The sequence below is a fragment of the Sciurus vulgaris genome (genome assembly GCF_902686455.1).
Source record: "Sciurus vulgaris genome assembly, chromosome: 14".
Lineage (NCBI taxonomy): Eukaryota > Metazoa > Chordata > Mammalia > Rodentia > Sciuridae > Sciurus > Sciurus vulgaris.
Genome location: NC_136475.1, coordinates 28,924,820 through 28,941,158, shown reverse-complemented (window position 1 = coordinate 28,941,158; position 16,339 = coordinate 28,924,820). Strand labels below are relative to the sequence as shown.

Genomic DNA, 16,339 nt, shown 5'->3' with positions numbered 1-16,339 from the left:
GCTGGACCATGAACTCCGTGAACATAGACAGCTAGGCCCTGGAGGCTGGCACAAGTCTCTCTGTCCCAGTGGTGTGGGTCCTGGGATCAGGGTCTAGGAAAGCCCTGGGCAGAGACCATGGGAAACAGAGAGACCAGGGAGAGAGCTCACTCATTCACATTCATTCTGTCCCTTTCTGATCTTCCCAGTTCTAAAAGCACCTGAGTCCAGAATCCTGGATTGTAAGGGGAGAGGCCTAGGGAGCACTTAGAAGTCTCTTAAACCTGTGTGCTCTGTGCTCACAGAAGGCAAACGCCAGGCGTGAGAGGGCCTCGCCACCTCGTGGGGACATATGGTACTCCTAAGGCCCTGACCAGCCAGGCTGGAGGATGGAAGAGGGTGAGTCAACCCCACTGGACCCCCCACAAGGGGGTTGGGTTGATACTGACTACTCTCACTTGTGGGAGAGACTGGGGGAGGAAATGCACCTGCCACCCACCAGGGCAAAAACTGTAGCCCAGGAACCTGCAGGGATTGAACCTGATGCCACAAGATGCAGCCTGATGACACTTGTCACACTTTAGAGGAAGGTTTACTGAAAGGAACTTTGGAGTTCATTTGCCCTTAGGAAGCTAAAGCCCAGGGAGGGAGCAAGGCCCGGCTCAAGCCCTACACTGAAGGATCTGGAGTCTAAAGTTCATGCATTTTCCTGTGAATTCATGATGAGTTACCCACATGGAGTCCCAGTGCAGTGGGAGTTCTTACCACAGGTCAGAAAGGGGAGGGTGCCTGTGCCACTTAGGAGGCTGCCAGTGGGGCTCCAGGACCATCTGGATCCTGATGTTCAAAGGTGATAATGTGGGCTGGGGTTGTGGCTCAGTGTGGGGCACTGGGTTTGATCCTTAGCACTGCACATAAATAAACAAATGAAATAAAGGCATGCTGTCCACCTATAACTACAAAAACAATTTTTTTTTATAAAAGATAATGATGTTTTTTCATCTATGATGTAATGCCAGCACTGTGCTCAACATTTAAGAACATTAGGTCACTTAATATTCATGATGACCCTTTGAGATGGTACATTCCAATCCACATTTACCAGAGAAGGAAACAAACAGAGAAGCAACTTGCCTTGGATTACCAGCTGGTAAGCAACAGGGCAGGGATGAACCTAGAGTTCTTGACCCCAGTGAGGTTTGGGGCTCTGCTGGGCAAGGCAAGAGCGGAAGTTGCTTGCTCACTCCTTAGGTACCCTGAAGGATGCTTCTAGTTCCTGCCCTCCAGCAGGAGCAGCGGCCACTGATCCGGGAGGCACAGCCTCAGAGTGCCCTCTGCTGGGCATGAGGGGGATCAAAAAAAGAGTTCCCTTCTACACAGAGGCAGGGCTGAGTCCTGGCATTGACTGGCAGGAACCACGCTCCTCCTCTCAAATATGGGCCAGGGGACTAGCTGTACATCACCACTGTGGAGCCCACAGCCAGCCCAGGTCTTTTTTTTTTTTTTTTTTTTGGTACTGAGGATTGAACTCAGGGGCACTTGATCACTGAGCCACATCCCCAGTCCTATTTTGTATTTTATTTAGAGACAGGTACTCACTCAGTAGCTTAGCACCTCACTGTTACTGAGATTGTCTTTGAACTCAGAGATCCTCCTGCATCAGCCTGCTGAGATGCTGGGATCACAGGCGTGCGCCACTGTGCCCAGTGGCCCAAGTCTTCTGATGGGCAAAAGGATTGAATTTCTCAGGCTACTCTCTTGGAATTTTGCCCATCTTTCTGGAAGGAACACTGGTCCTAAGCCCACTCCACTGAGGACCAGGATCATGGCCACATGGACAATGCCAAGAGGGCTCACAAAAGGAGCTGGAAGGGCTGGGGTTGTGGCTCAGTGGTAGAGCACTTGCTAGCATGTGTGAGGCACTGCGTTCAACCCTCAACTCCACATATAAATAAATGAATAAAGATAAAGGTCTATCAACATCTAAAAGAAAATTTAAAAAGGAAAAAAAAATCAGCTAGAAGTCATTCAGAGCCCTGCTGTGTAGGCAGGGGTAGAAATGGAATTCCAAAGCAGCACCAAGCTAAGAACCCATCCATCCCTGAGGGTATGGGGAGCGCATGCTGTGGGTTGGGTCCTGAAGGATGTGTACGCTGAATAGCTCCAGGACAAGAAACAGGTAGTAAAGTCTGGGTCAGTATGAGCAAAAGAGTGAAGAAACAGGTGACTAGTATAAACTGTGGATCACTGGATAGCTGGGTCACTGGATAGCCACTCAGTGGGCCTTGGTGATAGGAGGCAGACAGTTCCATGAAAACTCCCCAGGACAAAGGGCAATCCACCCTAAGTTTGGGTTAACTGGCTTTGGAACGCCCTTGGCCTAGTAAACCAGCTATAAACCCTCTAATAGAGGGGGAAGCAGGCAGTCAAGAAGACTGAGCCACCTTTTATTTGTGTCTGCTTCTTCTCCTACATAAACTCCCAGCCTAGAGAAAAGGTGGGTTCTAAAGGAAGAAGGCATCAGGATAGGACAGGATATTCGACACAACGGCCCCTTACCCTGGGCAAGGGGCGTCTGTGTGGGCTGCAACCTGCTCTGTCCTCTTTCCCCCCAGGCCACCTGTGAATCTGCTGGGCCCTCCCTCTTCACAGCAGATCACTCCCTCCTTTCCCATGGACCAGCTGTGGGCAAACTTGTCTCTTCAGTGTTTCAGCTGCTTTTCCTGCTCTTCCCATCCTAAAATTCTATTCCTGGGGCTGGAGAACTACAACACCCATGACTCCCTCCAAGCTCCTTATCATCCAGGCTGCATGACACAGATCCTGACAACTGGTGACACCAGCCACTCCCACTGGCTCCTTTGAGGGCAGGGCAGTAGGTGTGAGTGGTTGTCTGCATGGGGCAGGGTTGGCAGGGCCTGTGTGAAGGGATGTGGGCAGTGACAGGGCTCCTGGGGTGTGCCCAAAAGTAGAGACCAAAAGGCCCAGGAGCCAAGGACACAAGCTATTTACTAGAAGGACACATGGGCTCCTGACTCAAATGTGTCTGTTTGCAGCAAGTCCAGCAGCTTCTGGGCTGATATCCTGCAATCCACCAGCTCCCCATTTGTCTTCATATCCTGTAGCTTTTTTCGTAATTCTGGATCCACTGAGGTTTCCCGGGCCAACCGCTGCATGTCTGTTTCCATGACACCTGCAGGATAAAAAGCAGAAGTCAGGGCCAGAAGGTCATGGGTCCCTGCTATGTATTTGGGGAAGGGGCTGAGTCAGATGTGGCCAGAGGCAATACTTCATCTTGGCTGAAAGGTGCGATCAGAGTGACCAAACACCCCACTGTGTCACTACTGAGTTGCAGACTCAAATTCCAAAAACCCACACAAAAGATGGTCTCCACCAACAAACCACCCTGTCACTATCACCCATCATGAAGCAGGAACTTCTCTCTCTCTCTCTCCCTCTCACTCACTATTTCTATTCTATTTGTGTTTTCAATGTGGTGCTAGGGACGAAGTTCAGGGCCTTACACATGATAAGCACATACGATTCCATCCGTATAGCACTTTCTCTTGACTTTCTGCTTCTACTAATGAAGTATTTAAAACCCCAGTACCCACAACCAACCAGGCACCAGGCAGGACCCTTCTGCCCCTGCGTACCCTGACAACCAGGCCCTTCCTGCTCACGACGCCCTGGTTTTCTCTCCCTGCTTCACTCTTGGGCTATAATCTAATTTTTCTAAAGTATCATACCCATTATCTGCTGAAAACCCCTCAGGGGCTTCCCAAGAGCCTGGCCAAGATCTCAAGATCCCTTAACCACTCCCCTATGTGCACACCTAGCTTCCAGCCAAACTGCAAAGCCTGTCACTGCCTCACACACTTTCTCTCCTTTACCTGCACTGCTGGGACATGTCTAACCTGCAAACATCCACACAGCACCATGGGACAACACTGAGTCCAGCTACCTCCAGTAAAGCCATTCCTGGTCTCCCTCCAAAAGGAATCCTTTCCCTTCATGAAATCTTGGGCGCACGTTCTATTCTCCACAGAGGAATCACAACAGAATTTGGAGTTAATGATCCTGGGGGACAGAAATTCACAGAATCTCAGACCTGGAAAGAGCATCACCTTCCTGATTTTCAAACACCTTCCAATCGTGGGTGCATCCTGATGACAAGGAACATGCTACCTTTCCAAACAGCCCACTCTATATTTGAACGCCTGTTAGAACATCCTTCCAGAGAGTGAAATGACACTCAGACTGGTCTCTGCCTTTGTTCAGGCCCTGGGGAGCTCCTACAAGTCTCAGCTCTCTCACAATGCCCAGACTCCTGACATTGAACCTAGCCATGTGGCCATCTGCCATCTCAGCTCCTAGCTGTAAGTGACATTTGGTCATGTGGTCTGAGTGAGCTCTAGGCTGAGCTGCAGGTGATGAGCTGGGATGTTGGTTCCAGAATTCCTGTGTGGGTCTGTGGGGTGGAGCATGGAGAACATGAGAAGTAGACATGGTGCTGATCACACATTGAAAGCAGGGTAGAATCCTGGTTTTGCCACATCCGGGCTTTGTGGAGCCCACTCTAAATCTCTGTCCCCAGGACACAAACCTGCATCTCTACCTAAGCTGCTCAGACATTAGACCACAGCTCTGTCACACCTTCTAACTCCAGGAACTTCAAGTCTAGAATAAAGGCCCTGGCACTGTGGTATCTGGGTGGAGAGGGCAGACACCAGACCAGGTGTCTCAAGACCCCATACCTTTCAACTTCCATGAGCACAGGGAACCATCTTAATCATCCCAGCAGCCCCCATCCCCAGGGTTCTGGCCCAGTTCAGCCTAGACTCTCACCACTCAACAACATCTGTCTGCATGTCACTCAGTTAATATGCCCTGCACACCCACCCTGGACTAGCTTTGCTAGCTAGCTGCTGGCACACAAATGAACAGGGGTTCCCATCAGGTACACCTAGGAAGGTAACACAGTGTGACAAGTCCCATGGAACAAGTAGAAGTTGTAGCAATTAGACAATACTTCACTGCTGAGGGTCGTTTCCACAGGCACTACCTCATTTAGCTCCCTGGGAGACAGGTAGCATCTTTCCCATTCCACATGAAGAGGGAAGCTTGGGGCCCAGAATTCAATCCCCACTGTTCTCCCAAACTTGATCTATATCTCAGGCTTCCCTGTCCCAACTCTAGTCCAGGCAACTCCCTACTCTCTCTGCATCCCCTGCTGCTGCCAGCTCTACTTCCTTGGAATCCACGTTTCACCTGAGGGGTGAGGGTCAGGAGTCGGGAACAACATACTTTGTGGGTGCTTCCAAAAGGAGAAAGGAGACAGGCCCTTTGTCCAGTCCACTGTGAGGAACCAGCCAGTTCTGGGAACAGTGATGGTAGCACCTTCCACCTACCTGGGTCATAGCTCAGCACCCTCACACTAGGTTCCTCTGCAGCCAGGACCTGGAACATCATTGTACGGGCAGCCTTTCCTGCACAGTACAATGCCCAGCCCTTGTAGGGCTTCAGGGCACAGATGGATGAGATGTTAACCACAGTCCTGCTCAAGCCAGGACGTTCTGGGAAGGCCTTCAGGAGGCTGGAAGTCAGGCAGAGTGTGGAAGTCAAGTTCATAGCCCAGTAGCTGTTTGCTTCTGCTGGGTCACCCAGGTTCAGGAAGCCTTTGGAAACATCCCCAAGAGTGGCTGAAAAACAAGAGGTAGAAATAAGTCAGTGTAGCACGGGGGATGTAGCTCTGTGGTAGAGCACTTGCCTAGCACAGGAGAGGCCCTGGGTTCAATCCCGAGCACCTGGGGGTGTGGGAAGCAAAAGAAATAAAGGGTCTGTTCCTCTTACCTGCCTCCCCCATTTCCTCCAGAGACACCCTTCTCATCCAGACTTAGAAGAACTATCTCCCTAGCACTTCTCAAGGCGTTTCCTGCTTCTCCTGCTCTGGAGAAAGACTAACTAGTGGGGACCAGGCTGCCTACTGACAATGCACTGACAATGGTCTTGCTCTGGCATTCGGTAGTCAGGGCCTTTGAGGCAAGCTCTAGGGGGAGCTTGGAGAAGCAAGGCAATTTGAGAACTCCATGCTTTCACTCAGTCCATCGCTAGAGGGCGCTGCGCAAGGAGTTCTGAAAAGTTCTATGGACACTTTAAAAAACTTGATTGGGCAAACCGTGTCAGGATGAGGGCCGCCAGATTTGAGGACGCCTGGCATTCCTCCTGTACATTAGGCCTCTGTGTGCCTCGGAGGTTGTGTAAGTGCGATCCTCTTTATGCTTTGAATATAGCCCTTGCTGCTCTGCCACTGCAACTCATTTTTTTTTTTTTTTTTTCTCTTCCTATCTCTCTACTCCTTTCAAATCTCAAGGGGGTGGGGGTGGGGGGGAAGCCAAAAACAAACAAACGAAACACAGGAAAAAAAAAAAAAAAAAAAAAAAAAAAAAAAAAAACAGGATTACCTTTCTTCCCCATCTTAGGCAGATTTTCCCACCACAGAAACTAAGTAATCTAGGCTGTGGGATGGTACCAGAAAGTCTCAGAAATGACTATCTCCCAAATTAACAGAGAACACATGAAATGCAGCCTTGAATTACCACTTTAAAAGTGCCCAGTTCCTGCTGATGGGCAGAATCACAGCTTTGGGACAGGAGTCCCCTGTGTTTCTCCTTTGCTGTCAAAGCAATAAACCTTTCTCCTCTTCTCAAAACCTTGTCCTCCTTTATTGGATTGGCATCCGGAACAAGGACTGAACTTTCAGGCAACAGCTGAACTACCCGTACTCTGGACTCTGGCCGCCTAGTGTGCCCATCTAGGAATCGCCCTTACTGTCCCCAGCGGGGTGGGGAGGGACCGCTTAAACCGAGAAGCGCCGCCCCGTCTCACCCGCATTGTTTATAAGCAGCAGGCGCTGAAGCCCTTCGGGTCTGGGGAGGTCGCGCAGGGCTCCGAGCAGCTGCTGCAAGCCGGCGTCCGAGCCCAAGTCGGCGGGCACCGGCACCACGCGCAGGCCAGGGTGCTCCGCCACCAGCTCTGCCTCCAGCTGCCTGAGCGCCTCCTGGTTGCGAGCGGTTGGGAGCAACACCGAGCCGGGTGACAGCAGCCGGGCCAGGAGTGTGGCCAGCGCGCGGCCGAAGCCACGGGAGGCCCCGGTGAGCACGCACAGTGTGCGGCCGAAGCCGCCTTCCTCGTGGCTCCCGCGCTCCATGCCGCTGATCTCCGCTGGCGGGAGCGGGATCCGAGACCCTTAAGGCCTTGGGAGTGGCGGAGTGGAAGGAGGAGCCGCGGAGCAGGGCGGAGGCGAAACCTGAGTTTTCAGGTTCCCAGTGCTGGAACTGATCGCCTAGGTCGCTGGTGTCACAAATGGAGAAATGGGAGTGCAGGTTTGACAGGAGCCTGAGCGATTAGGTAACCAACCAGGAAGGGCTGGGAGCTGGTCCCAAGCTGTTGGCCGGGTTCCCAGCGCTCCTGGTGCTCACTGTGTCACTCCAAGTGGCTAAACCGCTAAACCACCTGCTAGGACAGGGCTGTGCAATTTCCTTCCAGCTTCACACACTACTTCCTTGCACTCCTGACCTCCTCCAGTGTAGGTCGCCTTGCTCCAGGCCTCCTATCCTTGGACGTGACCAGTCCTGAAGGAAGCCCTGCCTGCGTAGGGTTGGGGTACCTGCTGGGCTTATTAGCCACGCTCCCTGTGCAGAGCAGTCAGTGCCCAGCTCTGAGTTACTCCACGATGTAAAGAACGGAAGTTTTCAGGCTGTGCCTAAACCTGAGTTACTCCATTTTGTACAGCGGTAGTTTGCCATGAGCCATCCCATTTAAAGTTCAAGTGCCAAGGTAGAATGACTCTAGACCTTGTTTGTAAAAGGATACCACCACCATGAGCCCAGCAGGACATTAAGGCACAAATTGGTAAACTACTTATATGTGCCAATTAGCAAACTAAATCAAAAAGTACCTGGACACATGGACATCCAAATCATATCAGGAACACCAGACACAGGAGTGAATCAAACTCCTCAGGTGTAACCTCCTCACCTATAAAAGACCCATAAAGGGAGGACCCGCCTGAGACAGGACACAGGGAGTTGTACCCTGACCCTTGCCCAGGAAAATCAGCACAGCCATGATCCTCTGTCCTGGGGCTTCAGCAGAGCATGTTTTCCCCTGCCCATGATGACCACCCAAGGCTCACTTAGGACACTCTGAAACTGAAACTGCTGTCCTGCATGCTTTGGCACCCTCTGCTTTGACAACTCTGCAGCATGGGGTCATTAAAATCCTTCTCTGACCACCTACAGTGACTCAGACTCTGGGTTTCTCTCTCATCCTGTGCTCCTGGCTCAGCATTTTGTACCTTGTGGCCTTCTCACCCCTTTCTTAGTCTTTCTGTCACCTATGTGTGTACATCATTGTGTGAAGTATGATATCAGAAGTTATGATCATGATACTGGTGATGAGAATCAGTGAGGCCTAGTTCCAGGTCCCTAGATGTGAAGATTGAACACCCGAGAAACTCCAAGGCAAGGGTAGAAAGCAGGTTTCTGTCAAACAATAGAACAGAGATAGATCTCTGCAGACAGGGGCCCACAGCTGGTTGCCAAGGAAGTGGGGGTGTCCTGCTCCCTTTATACATTGTAGATTTCCTTTGTTCTCATGGCCTCTCCTCCTCCCATCCTGCCTATGTGACCAGAAGGTGGGCCAAAGGTGGAGTGATCCAGGCAGGATTGAGTGGTCCAGAGGCATCCGGGCCAGAGAAAACAGGTCTGTGAAAGCAATCTCCTCCTGAGTTCTCTGGACATTTGTGGAACTCCTGCTCTGTGCCAGCCTTTGAAGAAAAGGAGGGAACGATGAGAGATGACTGAAAGTCAGAAATCCACTCTTTGGAAATAGGTGCTTCTATGGGAGCCATTTGGGAAAAGCCCCCAAGGGCAGTGGTTTGCTTAGTCTTGCGGAGCCTCAAAAGTTCTTCCCTTCCTAGGAAGATGCTTATTGCCTCCCGCTACCGCACCATGTCCCCACACCGCCAGTCCCACAAGTAATATCTCAGCGGCAACACAGCCCATAGAATTCCTTTGAAAGTGGCACAAAATTTCCTAAATTAGCCTACACATTGAAGTCACTGAGGAATTTCATAACTGCAGGGTCTCACTGAGTTGAACTGAAGAATTGTAATAAGATCTCCAGCTGATTCTCATGTACAAGTCTGGGAACCACTGCAGTAGCAATTGACAGTAATGTGGGTTTTTAATTTCTTTTCCTTGCATCATTTTTTTTTTGGTGTGTGTGTGTGTGTGTGTGTGTGTGTGGCCCTGTGCATGCTAGGTGAGCACTCTACCAACTGAGCTACATCCCCAGCCTTATCTGAGTTTTTTCCCTTTTGTTGTTTTGTTTTTTGGTGCTAGGGCTTGAACCCAGGGGCACTTTATCACAGAGCTACATCCCCAGTCTCTGTATGTTTTATTTTGAGACAGGATCTCACTATTTGCTGAGCCTGGCCTGGAATTTGTGATCCTTCCAACTCAGCCTTTGAAGTCACCGGGGTTACGAGCATACATGACCAGTCCAGCAGTAGTATGTTTTTAAAGTACAAAGGTAAGAAATATACAAAAATAGTGTTAAAAGCCTAACTCTGATAAAGGTCATTAGTAGAGAAATTGGTGAATGTTGCCTAAGATCTGTAGGATTAATTTCTAGCATTGTATCTTTCTCTGCTTTTGACTAGTGAGCTGTTGTTATATTTTTGGAAATACAGTGAGGTATGTAGAGGTAAAGGGGTATCCTATCTTCAACACACTCTCAAATGACTTAGAAAAAATAGAACGAACAAAGCAAGAGTGGTTCAATGTAAATATTTAGAAAATCTTGATTAAAGCTATTCAGGAGGCTTTTTTGTGTCCCCCCAGCATACTGGAGATGAACCCAGGGCGATCAACCAGTAAGGTACATTCCCAGTCCTTTTAATTTGTATTTTGAAACAGGGTCTCACTAAATTTCCCAGGTCGGCTTCAAACTTGTGATCCTCCTACATCAGCCTGAGTCATTGGGATAATAGGCATGCACCACCATGCCCTGCTATTCAAGACTTTTTCCTATTCAGGAATTCTTTATTCTATATTTCAATGAGTACCACACCCAACTACTCAGAAGCTCTTTATTCTGTTTTGCAACCACCACCACTCCCAGCTACTTAGGAGTTCTTTATTCTAGTTTTCAACTTTTTAAAGTCTGAAATTAGGGCTGTGAATGTATCTCATGGGTAGAGCACTTGCCTAGCATGTGTGAGGCCCTGGGTTCAATCTCCTGGACTGAGAAAGAAAGAAAAAGAAAAAGAAAGAAAGAAAGAAAGAAAGAAAGAAAGAAAGAAAGAAAGAAAGAAAGAAAGAAAGAAAGAAAGAAAGAAAGAAAGAAAGCTCTGAAATTATTTCTAAAATGTTTACAGAGAGATCCAAGATGGCAGACAAGAGGGAGGCTGCATTCCTTGTAGCTCCATGACTTGGTATTCAAGCACAGGAAATACCGTTTCTCTGTGACGCAGTTGTTGCTGCCCACCAATCCCCTGCTATTTACCCCTTTGTCCACCCCGATTACCAGCCATCTGCAAGCATATCACCTGCTTTTGGAGTAGGCATCACTCACCGACTGCTGCCTATCAACCGCCATTTGACCGTTTGCCTGCCTCTTGCCTGCCCCTCATCCACTTTTCACCTACCCATCGCCCACTGCCCATGGTTCACCTGCCGATTGTCCGCCATTAGCCTGCAGACTCACAGACCTCTAGCAGATTGCCTGCTGTCCTCTTTTGCCTTGAAGTCTATTGTCACAGTACCTGCAGGTTTGGTTACATGTGGCTTCCCCATTTTGGGACAACAGCCAGGGCCTGCAGGTTTACCACTGCAGCCACTGACATTTTGGGGTGGGGCCAGCTTGGTCTGGGGAGTCAGGTCAGGGCCTGAAGATATCTTGGGGTACCTGCAGGTCTGGTTGTACCCGAGGTCTTTCTGCTTGGTGTGCCAGTGGCCACCATCTGGCTGTCTCTTTGCAAGGTTGCTACTTTGTGTGAGCACATCCCTGGTGGTCTCTCTGCAAGTTGAAAGGGCATTGAGATCTTGGGACTGCCACAAGGCAGGGTCTGGGGAAGCTGAATCCCAGGTTCACCAGATTGCAGCTGGGTTTGTGTGGGCCAGTCTGGGTCTGGCAAGCCTGTGCAAGCCAGAGACTAGGGGTAGTCCTGCCGCAGGGGGAGCACAGGTTGGAGAAACTAGAGAAAACTGGGTTCTCTCCAGCTTTGTGAGTTCTGAAGTGTGTGGGGACAGAAGGGGCCAGCTACAATGGGAGGGAAGACTGTAAGGGTGTTAGGGCATCTTGCTATCGGCTCACTCACCCAACCAGTATGGCATCAACTAGAGTGAAACTAACATCAAACTTCAGACAACCCCACCTCTCGGTGGAGAAGGGAAGCTGAGAGCATTTTTGAAAGTCAATGAAAGCAATCATTCAATTATCTGTTGAGACTTTCCTCCTTTTTTTCCTTTTTTCGCCCTCTCTCACACACCTCTAGCATCTTTGAATCCAAATATTTTTCATGCATCAATTTATTGAGGAATGGGTTGTCTGAATAGTGTATGACAGTTTGTTGTGTATTCTTATATTTTTGCTTTTTTTTTTTAATCTGTACATAATTTTTTCTCTCACCTACTTGCCTGTCTCCCTGGATTCTCTTTCTCACTTCTCTTGTACTAGCAGCCAACCTCTATTAATTCCTCCCTTGCTCTTACTATAAATTTTTATCTCTATCTTCTCTCCCTCTCTCTCATAGAAGTAGATCTTACTCTACTTCTGTTACCTCATTGTCCATCACTGAAATGGTAAACACTTTTAACAAACTTACTGTTTATGTTGTACACAATAATTGAGCACTTTTTTTCTGTCTATTGTGACAAAACTGTAAACACCTTAATAGGAACCACTTGTTTTAAGGTGGTACATCATTGGCATTGGATGCTGTTAATATTGGTCTCCCCCTTAGAGGTGAGGTACTAGAAGCATTCAGGGACACTAAAAGACTATAGGGGAGAATCTTTACTGCTTCAGCTCCATACCACTAGATGGGAAGACACACAAACAACATGAAAATTCAAGGGAACGTAAGTAGATGATGATACATAATTGGGGGAGGGGATAAGGGAAGAATGAAGGAAGGATGTATTGTGTAGAGGGAAATGAGGGGTGGGGAAGGGCCAGGGGGAAGGAAAGATAATGGAATGAGACAAGCATCATTACCCTATGTACATGTATGATTACACAAATGGTGTGGCTCTACTTTGTATGCAACCAGAGAAATGAAAATTGCACCCCATTTGTGTACAATGAATAAAAAAAAAAAAAAAGCATGAGGGAAGAAACTCAGAAACAAAGAAAGCAAGGGAACAAAGTGCTTCAAACAAACCAAGATCTTCCAATAATAGAATCCACAGACAACACATAGAAAAAATGTCAGAGGAGTTTAGAAAATACATAGTTAGATTGATCTTCAAAATAAAGGATGGTATTGAAGAGAAAATACAGGAAGCAAAAGATCACTTCAATAAAGAGGCAAAGATTGTAAAAAGGAATGAAGCAGAGATCTTCAAAATGAAGGAAACAATAAATCAAGTTAAAAATTCAGTGGAAAGCATCACCAACAGACTAGACCACTTGGAAGACAGAACCTCAGACAATGATGACAAAAAATATACTCTTGAAAATAAAGTTGACTGCACAGAGATGGTCAGAAACCATGAACAGAACTTCTAAGAAATATGGGATAACATGAAAAGACCAAATTTAAGATTTATCAGAATAGAAGAAGACATGTAGATACAAACCAAAGGAATGCCCAATCTTTTCAATGACATAATATCAGAAACCTTCCCAAATGTAAAGAATGAAATGGAAAGTCAACTACAAGAGCTTACAGGACCCCAAATGTTCAAAACTACAGAAGACCAACACCAAGTTACACTATAATGAGAATGACTAATATACAGAATAAGGATAGAATTTTAAAGGCTGCAAGAGAAAAAAAAATCAAATTACATATAGGGAGAAACCAATTCAGATCTCAGCTGATTTCTCAACGTAGACCCTCAATGCCAGGAAGTCCTGGAATAACATATATCAAACTCTGAAAGAACATGGATGCCGGCATTTGCAGGCAAATGGATGAAATTGGAGAATATCACGCTAAGTGAGATAAGCCAATCTCAAAAAACTAAAGGACGAATGATCTCGCTGATAAGCAGATGATGACATATAACGGGGGATGGGAGGGGTTAGCGTTAGGGTTAGGGTTAGGTTTAGTATTAGAGTTAAGGAGGGTGGCAAGAATGGAGGAAGGAAGGACTGTATAGAGGGAAAAGAGGGGTGGAAAGGGTGGGGGGGAAGGAAAAAAATAACAGAATGAATCAAACAACATTATCCTATGTAAATTTATGATTACACAAACGGTATGCCTTGACTCTATGTACAGAGAAACAACATGTATCCCATTTGTTTACAATAAAAAAAGAAAAAAGAAAAAAGAAAATGGATGCCAACCAAGAATTTTATATCCAGCAAAATGTGGCTTCAGATTTCTCAGCAAAATATTCCGTGAGGAGGAAATGAAAAAACAAAACAAAACAAAACAAAAACAGTGAAAACCAGCAAAGGGAGGAACTACACTAGAGGAAAATTCAATCAAAGAAGAAACAAAGTCAAGTTAAAAACCAAAAAGAAGCCAAAATGACAGAATACAAATCATATCTCAATAATAACCCTGAATGTTAATGGCCTAAGCTCATCAATCAGAAGACATAGACTAGAAGATTGAATTAAGAAAAAAAACAACAACAATATGCTGTCTTCAAGAGACACACTTCCTAGGAAAAGACATCCACAGACTGAAGGTGAAAGGTTGGGAAATAAGATATCACTCACATGACTGTGTAAACAAGAAGGCATTTCCATCCTCATATCAGACAAAGTGAACTTCAAACCAAAGTAAGTCAGAAGGGATAAAGTAGAACATACACCAACAAGACATAAATATTGTAAATATATGTGCCCCAAACAATGGAGCATCTATGTACATCAAACAAACCCTTCTCAATTTCAAGAATCAAAAACAATAATACTGGGTGACTTTAACACACATCTCTCACCACTGGATAGATCTTCCACAAAAAAAAAACTAAACAAAGAAACTATAGAATTTAATGATACAATCAGTGATTTAGACTTATGAACATATATATATTTCATTCATCATCAAGCAAATACACTATCTTCTGAGCAGCATATGAATCCTTCTCTAAAATAGACCATATGTTATGCCACAAACCAACTCTCAAAAAACACACACACATACAAAAAATAGAAATCCTACCCTGAATTCTATCAGATCATAAGGAGATGAAACTATAAATCAACAATAAAATAAAAAAATAGAAGATATTCCAATACATGGAGACTAAATAACATGCTATTGAATGATTTGATTAAAAAAAGAAATCAAGGAAGAAATGAAAAAATACTTAAAGGTAAATGAGAACACTGATACGACATATCAAAATCTCTGGGACAGCTGGGGAGATAACTTAGTTGATAGAGTGCTTACCTTGTAAGCACAAGGCCCTGGGTTCAATCCCCAGTACTGCAAAAAAAAAAAAAAAAAAAAAAAAATCTCTGGGACACTGTGATGGCAGAACTAAGAGGAAAGTTCAATACTTTGAGCCCATATATTAAAAGAATAAAAAGTCAACAAATAAATGACCTGATATTACATCTCAAAGCCTAGAAAAAGAAGAACAAATCAACACCCAAAGAAGCAGAAGACAGGAAATAATTAAAATCATAGTTAAAATCAATGAAATTGAAACCAAAGAAACAATTCAAAAAATTGACAAAGCAAAAAGTCATTCTTTGAAAAAATAAATAAAATTGATAAATCCTGACCCACACCAACATAGAGAAAGAGTGGGAAAATTCAAATTACTAAAACTTGGGATGAAAAAAGAACTATCATGATGGGTATGACTGAAATACAGAAGATAATTAGATACTAATTTGAAAATTTATGCTCAAATAAAATAGAAAAACTCAAAGACATAGACAAATTTCTAGAGACATGTGACCTACCCAAACTGATGTAGGAGGACATACACAACTTAAACAGATCAATTCAAGGATTGAAATAGAAGACACCATCAAAAGCCTTACCAAACAAGAAAAGCCCAGGAACAGACAGATTCTCAGCCGAGTTCTACAAGAGACCTTTAAAGAAGGATTAACACCAACACTCCTCAAATTATTCCATGAAATAGGAAAGGAGGGAACACTTCCAAACTCATTTTATGAGACCAGTATCACCCTTATATGAAAACCAGACAAATACACATCAAGGAAAGAAAATTCAGACCAATATCCCTCACGAACATAGATGCAAAAATTTTCAATTAAATTCTGGCAAATCACATGCAAAGATACATTAAAAAAATAGTGCACCACAGTCAAGTGGGGCTCATCCCTCAAATGTAAGGATGGTTCAACATACAGGAATCGATAAATGTAATACATCACATTAATAGACAAAAAGATGAGAATCATATGATTATCTCAAAAGACCCAGAGAAAGTATTTGACAAAATACAGCACCTCTTCATGTTCAAAACACTAGAAAACCTAGAGATAGTAGGAACATACTTTAACATTTTAGAAGCTACCTATGATTAGCCCGAGGCCAACATCATTCTAAATGGAGAAAAATTGAAAGTACTCCCCCTGAAAACTGGAACAAGACAGGGATGCCCTCTTTCTCCACTTCTATCAACATTATCCTTGAAGCCCTAGCCAGAGCAATTAGATGAAAAAAATCAAAAGAATATGAATAGAAAAAGAAGAACTCAAACTATCACTATTTGCTGATGACATGATTCTATATTTAGAAGATCCAAAAAAATTCCACCAGAACACTTCTAGAACTCATAAAAAAATTCAGCAAAGTAGCAGGATATAAAATCAATATGCATGAATCAAATATATATCTGTACATAAGTGACAAATCCATTGCAGGAGAAATTAGGAAAACTGCCCCATTCACAATAGCCTCAACAAAAATAAAATACTTGGGAATAAATCTAACAAAAGAAGTGAACGATTATCTGCTATAAAAACTACAGTACGCTAAACAAAGAATTGAGGAAGACCTTAGAAGTTGGAACAATCTCCCATGCTCTTGGATAGGCAGAATTAGTATTCTCAAAAAGGCCTTACTGATCAATCCCCTGGTGTTTACCCCATTTGTCTGCTGTGATCACCTGCAGTCTGCCAGCATATC

General features: G+C 45.4%; 1 protein-coding gene across 1 annotated transcript; it reads right to left on the bottom strand.

The window, feature by feature from the left end:
* Positions 1-2,969: 2,969 nt before the first annotated feature.
* On the bottom strand, positions 2,970-7,231 carry LOC306644457 (sepiapterin reductase-like). The gene is made up of 3 exons (XM_079111472.1): positions 6,868-7,231; positions 5,391-5,681; positions 2,970-3,172 (listed from the first exon to the last, which is right to left on the bottom strand). The coding sequence occupies exons 1-3, from the start codon at positions 7,187-7,189 to the stop codon at positions 2,991-2,993; spliced, it is 795 nt and encodes a 264-aa protein (XP_078967598.1). The 5' UTR covers positions 7,190-7,231; the 3' UTR covers positions 2,970-2,990.
* Positions 7,232-16,339: the final 9,108 nt, after the last annotated feature.